At 42.5% G+C, this 8,204-nt stretch overlaps 1 protein-coding gene across 1 annotated transcript in view; it reads left to right on the top strand.

Moving 5' to 3' along the window:
- The first annotated feature begins 1,375 nt into the window (after positions 1-1,375).
- The window catches only part of LOC133027869 (SH3 and multiple ankyrin repeat domains protein 1-like), a 31,897-nt gene continuing 25,068 nt past the window's right edge, over positions 1,376-8,204 (top strand). The window contains 6 exon segments of the mRNA XM_061095011.1: positions 1,376-1,402; positions 1,404-1,916; positions 5,376-5,579; positions 7,381-7,452; positions 7,544-7,652; positions 7,835-7,986. Of these exon segments, the coding sequence (XP_060950994.1) occupies positions 1,376-1,402; positions 1,404-1,916; positions 5,376-5,579; positions 7,381-7,452; positions 7,544-7,652; positions 7,835-7,986 (1,077 nt within the window).

The raw sequence follows: 8,204 nt of genomic DNA, 5'->3' as shown, positions 1-8,204 counted from the left end.
CTGCAGATAACTGGCCAAAATGCAAAGGACCTGACACCATGTCAGCCAAGATATTTTTCACATAATGTCAGTTGAGTTATGTTGCCCGAAGCATTTTAGCCATTAAAACTATCCACAGTAACAATCTTGTTTTCCCCAAGGTCCTCTTAACCGACTTTACACACGTTCTTCAAGGAAGAAAGCAATCGATCATAAGACGTTTCCACTCAGAGAGCCCTCATCTGACCTGAGCCTCATGTAGCCACAACACTTTTCATTTTAATTAAGGGTCATGACTGCTGCTCGTCTCAGCTGAAAAACCTCCTGAACCTTTGCAGCATACTACAAACTAAATTGAATTTGGCACATTCTCAAATTATTTCAACAACTGGACACAGAGTCAGAGCCAGTACATTCAGATGCAACAAGAAACAGGAGTTATCTGGTTACCTTTTCTGCTAATCCCATTATATCTAGAATGTGGCCTGATGTTTAAGTCGGTTGTCCAGGTTAATCTGCTTATGGGAACAAGTCATGTCAAATAATTGAGAAAGTTGTCCAAGGATAAGATTTCAGATGTCAAGCAACCATGAACACAAAAACACTTCTTAACAATTGCAGGTGAAAGCGGCCTTTTTTTTGTTCGTAAATCCATGATCTTGCATGTACAAATAAACCCATTTGAATTTAGCTTGGAGTATACTGCAGATATCCTCATATAACTTTGTGAAGCAAGGTCAGTATTGTGTCTGGAGGGTTGCCAAAATGTATTGTGGGCAAAGTATCACCCTGTCTTTATCACATCATCATTGTCCAGACAGGTGGAGGGACTGGAGGGAAAGAAACCAATGATCCATTGTGACAGCTCATTTAAAAATTACACCTGCACAGTGAACATCGAGTTGTGACGATGTACAACACTGAGCTGAGGGTGGATTTTCCCTTTCAGGACCTCACAGTTAGCTGTCGGCACCAGGGTTGTGCCTCAGACATGGGTCGGATCCATTATCACAAAGAAGCAATGATCTTGACCTCATGCGAAGCTAAATTTCATATCCAACTCATTCCCCTCCTGCAAAGAACCTGTGATGCAAATTCACAGAGTTTATATATAGTCCGTCTTTCATCAGCCTGCTATTCCCCGATGCATTCCCAGCGGCTAAATGGAAAATGTGGACCAGCTCTGTGCTCAATCACACATGTGGACTTATTAGCATTGCCCGTGGCTAGTGTTTCTATTATTGCACGTGTCTTTTTCTAATGTTGTAAAGTATCACTGAAATGTTCCAGAGATAAATGACCAAAGGTTACTCCCTTCTCTGCCTGTTTCCCACAGCATGTCTCTAAGGATGAGGCCAGTCTCATGGGATAGCCATGTTTTGTCTTCATGACAGCTATGTCACTCAGCCATCTCTGCAGTGACCCCCGCACAGCAAAGGATGCTGGGAAATAATGAGCACTTTTATCCCGGTCAGGATGACAAAGATGGGGAGGATGAGGAGGAGGAAGAGGAGCAGGGAAGAGAAAACACAGACGGGGAAGACGGACGTGACTCGGAGAATGGAGGGTTAGAGGGTCTGGAGGAGGAGGAAATGACGAGAGGACGACAATCCTGGGAAGGGAAAGGTGGCGAGGTGGTGAAACCAGCTGCCATAGTGATCGGCAGACAGAGAGCGGACAGGCCGCTGAGGCCGGGCCACCGAGGATTCGGTTACATGTCAAATCAAGCTCCGTTACACCACCAAGCAGCCAATAAGCAGCAGCAGCAGCAGCATCCTTTCAATGCAGCCAATCAGCAGCCTCATCACCCGGGCCTGAATGCGCTGCAGAAGAGACGAGCTCCCATGGAACGCAGCATGACCACCATGGCTCCTCTAGAGGACACGTATCTGACAATGATGGTGTTTCGTATTGGAATTCCAGACATCAAACAAACAGTAGGTGCATGTCCTCCCTATGGCCAAATGCAATGCAAAAACACTCATGGCATGAAGACACCTTCACATGATAGAATCTAGTTCTTCTAGACTCCTAATTTAGCACAGATTTAAATCCATGAAGCAAAAAAGTAAAATACTCTGAAACTTTGTTGTACAGTTTGGCTCCTCGTGTTTAAAATCTTTGAGAATGAACCATAAAGTACAATCGAATCAAAATCCAACATTTAAACAAGTCTCCCTCAGGGCACCACTTGAGGGAAGTCTCTCTGATATTACTGCCTCAGAACTGAAAGCTTTACTTGAACAAACATTGAGAAAGGTTAGAAACAGATACAGTATAGATATCACTCATTTACAGTTAAGGCAATAACCTTGAGTGATTGTCATGTTTCTGTGTGGACATAACTAAACCTGTAAATGTTATTTTAGTGATGCAGGGGTTTTCACGTTGATATAGAGAGGAATTCTATTATTCAAACATATAACCTGGATTTGTGATAATAGAAAACAAATTATCCACAGAGATGAGGTAAGAGCACAACCTTGGACCTTGGTCACTATATTCTCTCAGTGACTCATCAGGTTTGCTCTTGTTTGCCGAGTTCGTCGTCTGTTTTTCGACGCCTTCCCCCTCTTTGTTTTTAAGCCTGCTGTCTTTTCTAATGGAAGCTAAAATGATTCACAACTGTTTCCACTCCAAAGCCGGTTTATTTTGCATCCCTAAATGAAAACATTATTCAGGTTTATAGCTGCAGAGTTGACTCCACATCTGTTTGAAATTAGTCTCTGAAAAGTACTGCGGGAGTACTCCGTGCATTCATCGTTGAGCATTAACCAAATAGTTTGCACGACTGTACTAGCGCATCTCTTGTTGCAAAGCCTTTTTCACTCCAGTCGTCCCACAAGCCCAGCGATACGTCCCTGAAGGAGGAAGACGGCGCTTGTGTTGCGTAACCTGTGAAGGCAGACGTACGTGTTTTCCGTCAACACCACCATGTTTCGGTCATGTATCGTCATAATTAGTTTCCAAACCTGAAGTTGGCATCAATTCACACTTAGAGCTCTCAGCTGAGCGGTGGCGGCCGGTGTGAATTGGCAAGCCCACACATCCAGGTGAGAATGGGTTCCCGACTGTAAACCCCCTCCCCACCATCTTCCTTTCTTCCTTTCCAACTCCCCGAACTTGCCGGCTGCTCTACATGTCAGCCGATCTGCCCTCAATATAACAGTAATTGCTAATTATCTAATAGGTTTTTAATGAGTTTGGGGAGAGCGAGTTGCTCTGGAATATATGGAAGGCCTCTGTGTTGCTCGTAGGTCTCCGTCAGCCACAGGCGTCGGGTTCGGCTCCGCACACCGCTGACTCACACCGGGCACCTCACGCCGTTGAGCTGAAAAATATTATTGAGTCAAATGCGAGAGAGAGACAACAAGAGGGAAGGACATGTTGGGAGCGGGTTAAAGAGGGTGAGAGGGGAGACGGATGCTTTGCAGGGCAAGTTGGGAGATTTACACTGCGCGTTTATATAAACCGTAATAATAAAAGTGTCAGAAAATCCCTGATTGTATAAAAGAGAACGATGGGGAGAGGAGTGTCATTGTAATACACAGTATACATTACATTAGACCTCTCTCCCAGGAATTACGTACTCAAACACACACACACACACACACACACACAGACACACACAAACACACACACACACACACACACACACACACACACACACGTTCTTTACAACTCAGTTATATATGGTCATGTGGTTTACCTCCCAGGGACCACCGAGACATTGCTACGGCAACGGGTGCCTGCCTCCACTAATGAATCGGTTGCCATGCCAATAGAGTTGGCTACATTATCAAACTGTGCGAACTAGTGAGGTGGGGGGAGCGGCGGAGGGCGGGGGCTCGAGGGGAGCAGAGGGACATGGAAGTGTGCTGAGCTGTGCAATTTTACTTACAGTGCGCTGAGATGGAACAATGGCGTAGATGCATACATCTCATTGAGACGTCTCAGCTCCGTCATTAAGACCCACTCCGGCTCCGTCCTGCAGCTCCAGACTCTAATAAGAAAAGGGGAGAAAAGATTGTCTTCCTGTGGGAATGGAATAATATGAGGGAATGGGCAGCGCACAAATCACCGTGAAATCTGGTTGGGCATTCACATAATACATCCAAGGTATTTTCTTCACACACATACAGTACAAGGAAAAGAGGATTTTCTCTCTAAACTACTTCCTCTTCTGGATAAGGGTGAAAATGTGACATACAATATTTATCCCAGTGTAGAATCGTTCTTCATTCAGGGTAAAAGAGAAATGATGTTGTGAATATAAGTCAGAGTTAGACCCGAGTGTCAGCTCAAACTATAAGGAAAGCATATAAGTCATATTCTCTCCAGTGATTTGACACATGATCAATTATTAACAAGTAATGCATTCATATTCTGCACACACCACACACTCATGCATTCATCACTCACCAGCTGATGTTAAAACCATCATGCTACATTATTTATCCATAATGATAAAGTGCAACTACATGGTATTATTTATTGAGACACAGGTTTACACATAGAAACTTGACCATTAAAAAAAGCTGTTGTCATAATGATATAAACACCTGCGGTTAGAGACAGAAAGAGTCAGCTTTTCGTGCTAAGATCAGAGAAAGGGAAAGAGATCAAAACAAGTCAGAGGGAGGCTGAGGCAGCTTATGAAGTCTGGCACTCCTGCTACTCCACAGTGGTGGAGGAAGTATTCAGACCTGTCACTTCAGTAAAAGTAGCAGCGCGAAAAAACACATTTTTCTCTGCAAATAATAAGAATCGAGGGACAATCTGAGGCTCATGTTGAGCAGAAAATGATTCGGCACACGTCATCATGTACAAGTCTTGAAAAAGTCCCATACAAGAAAAGGACATGTAGGTTTCTCTGCCTCGTATAGAACTACAGACATGACCTAAAGGTTATAAAGCTTGAAAAATGATTATCATACTGTAGGAATTATATCTTCATGACTTCAGATGAATAGCTACAGCCAATTTACATTAACCATCATTCATCATTGTATGAAATAAATTATGTCATAGTGACGTCAGTATCCTTGGAGACGAAATCACCTACATGTAGTCAGGTTTCCCATGGTTCTTTAAACCTGCTGCAAATAGTGCTGCTGCTTATATGTCAGTATCAACTCGGGTTTGGTTTACTGTTACTATTTAATCTATTGTATTGTATTATGGCTAGAATATGGCATTTAAATAGTTTTTAAATTGGATATTTGGAAATCATGCTGCACCTCCCTGCCCTTGAGGTTCACAACCCAGAGTTTTGGGAACTGCTGCACCATAGAACCACCTTTTTCAGCTTTTTGTTCTGCTAAACCATTTTAATTTCTGCCTCCAAAAACTCCCACACTTGACCTCTGCTTTGCCCTGTGTTCCATGTCTGTCAGAGGTGTCTCCAGTTTGACCAGGACTGCACGGTGTGGAGCGCCAAGCAGCAGATCGTCCTAACCCTCAGCGAGTCGCTGTGGGACGTCTACAACTACGGCCTCTTCCAGCCAGCTGGAGACGGACGGGACGCCAAGTTCCTGGAGGAGGAGCGGGCCCTGCGAGACTACTCCCAGTCCTTTGAGAAAGGCGTGCCTTACCTGGAGGTATGGAGATGGGAAGGGTGGGAAAGTTCAGACAAAAGAGTATTTAGAGGTTTTTTATATATGCTTGTTAAGTGAGGACTAAGTTAAGTTATATTGTTTATATATCTGATCGGGAAACCCTTCATTAATTTGTTTGTTTGTGGGCCTAAAGTTTGTTTAACAACCAAGTCGAAATAAAATACTAAGAATCACTATAACATATTCAGTCCAGCGTTTATTACTGTGCAGAGATTATTCAGAAAGAACATCATCTAAAAACAGAAAAATAAAAAGCACATTGTTGATTTGATAGATTTCATTATGTAACACAGAAATGATATTGTATTTCTTCACTGTTTGGGATGTGGGTTGTTGGAGGCATCAGTGAGAAGCTTCATGCTGTGTTTTGATTATCTAACAGCGCCCCCTGCTGGTCCAGCTTGCTGTAAATGTTGAGTGCTGCTGCTGGGTGGGGCTGCAATCGAATCCCTGCTCTCAGGGTTTGGCTTCAAAGCGGCGTGTTTACAGTCTTGACAAGGTTCCAGATTAGGACATGTCTGTGTAGTGATGAGGCCTGGTAACTGGATTCCACTCCAAAGCAGAATGTATCTCACAGCACCACGAGTGGATGTATTTATAACACCAGTAATGCCGTTTTGTAAAGCCAGCTTAGTTCACATTCCCAGGTCCAGTACTTTATCCACACTGTTAGTTCTGAGTGTGTACCACCACATACCAGTGAACACGGTGAAGTTATTTGATTCTATTCAAGTTGATTTCCTTCATCCTGACGCTGCACAAAAGCAGTCGCTCTGAGGTGCAGTATGTGCCTCAGTTCAGCAGTAACTTAGTTCTCTACTCTCACCTCCCGGCTCCTCTGCAGTTTAATGGTTTGTCATCACACTGCAGTAAAGGTGTGGACACCCCACATTCAGATAGGCGGTTTTCATTGCCACCTCGGAGTATTCAGAAAGGAGGAGAGATGTCAAACCAACCTGACCTCAGTTGAATGTTCGAAATCTGGTTCTCAAGACAACGATTAAGGCCAGTGTTTTCAGAGGGTAGTCACCAGATACAGAGAAGCGGTCTTAAGATGACAACTAGAATTTAAAAAAACAATTAAAAATGTCCTCAGGTGATTGTGACTAATACGTGACATAATCGAAAGCAAAACAGGAAAAATTGCGACATGTACAAGTCATTGATTTGTTTATTTTTTTCCAGATAAATATCCTTTTGTCTCAATATTGTCTCTGACACTTTTGTTTTTTGGATCATCTGAATCTAAAAGCTTTTAGATAGACACTAATGTTACAGCAATAAATCTAAGTTAGCTGGTGCTGCTCAGGAGAGTGACCCCCACCAAACATAGTACAGATATCAAAATAGCCTGTAGTGAGTACATTATATTTTAGTACTATGCAGTTTGATATATACTATGTCTTTGCACTATGTAGGCATACAATATTTGCTGTTAATTAAAGAAAGGTGCTCGAGGCTCTATTATTTAATCATCATTAGAATGAATAATCAGAATTAAGTCTTTTACTGTGTTGGTTTTCTTTGCTTCCATGCACCCAATTTACCTTTTTATAAAGAAATTCATAGAACTGTCTGAATTATTTGGAATTATTTGCTCTGAAACTAATCCCCAGCCTGACTTCTGTTCTTTTAATGTTTTCATTGTTTAACACCATCTGAGCCACAGATGTACAGCACAATGATCTTTTCTCTTATTTTCCTCTTTTTACACCTTCAGTGATAAACTGTGATGCAGATGGATTCTTCACAGTTTTCACACAGATCTTTTTCTGCTCCTCAGTTTAGGTACAAGACCAGAGTTTATAAACAGACCAACCTGGATGAGAAGGCTCTTGGAAAGCTCAGCACAAAGGTATTTCTTCTCTTCTCTATGAAACATTACTGCTGTAAACTGTTAATTGCCACTAACTGGCATCCGTCTCCTTCCTCTGCCCAACTCCCAGGCCAGTCTGAAGAAGTTCCTGGATTATATTCAGACTGGAGCAACGGAGAAAATAGCAAAAGTCCTTGATAAAGGTCTTGATCCAAATTTTCATGATCCTGACACCGGTGGTGAGTTTGTCACAGAACTTTTTGTGCAACTTCTCACTCTGGATTAATGTATAATATAAAGATTAATGCTCTGCCTTCAGATAAATTATATTGTGATATTGAGTGATTCTAAATACTGTGATGGATTTTCACATTTCTACCTGCCATCCCTCATTAACCCCTATCACTCCTCCATTGGTCAGAGACCCCTCTGTCTGTGGCGGTGCAGTCTGGTTTGCCAGTGGAGGGCATCAAGGTGCTGGTTCAGGGCGGCGCTCATTTGGACTTTAGGAGCAGAGACAGCTTGACACCAGTGCACAAAGCTGTGAGGGTTCATAATCACGCTGGGTTGCTGGTAAGGACTGGTTTTAAGTTGCACACCCATACTGTAGGTTGCAAATGCACAAACTGAATGATGATTGTAAGGCAAGGCCGTTTTACTTATAAAGCACATTTCATAGAGAGCGGTAGATAGAAATTAAAGAAAAATTAAATTAAATCAGAAAGCAATGTTTAAAACAAGTTTTAAGCAAGTTAAGAGATTAAAAAGAGTAGAATAAAAGTTGAGATGTT

The sequence above is a fragment of the Limanda limanda genome, chromosome 21, assembly GCF_963576545.1.
Source record: "Limanda limanda chromosome 21, fLimLim1.1, whole genome shotgun sequence".
NCBI classification, from domain to species: domain Eukaryota; kingdom Metazoa; phylum Chordata; class Actinopteri; order Pleuronectiformes; family Pleuronectidae; genus Limanda; species Limanda limanda.
This window is presented reverse-complemented; position numbering and strand designations above follow the sequence as displayed.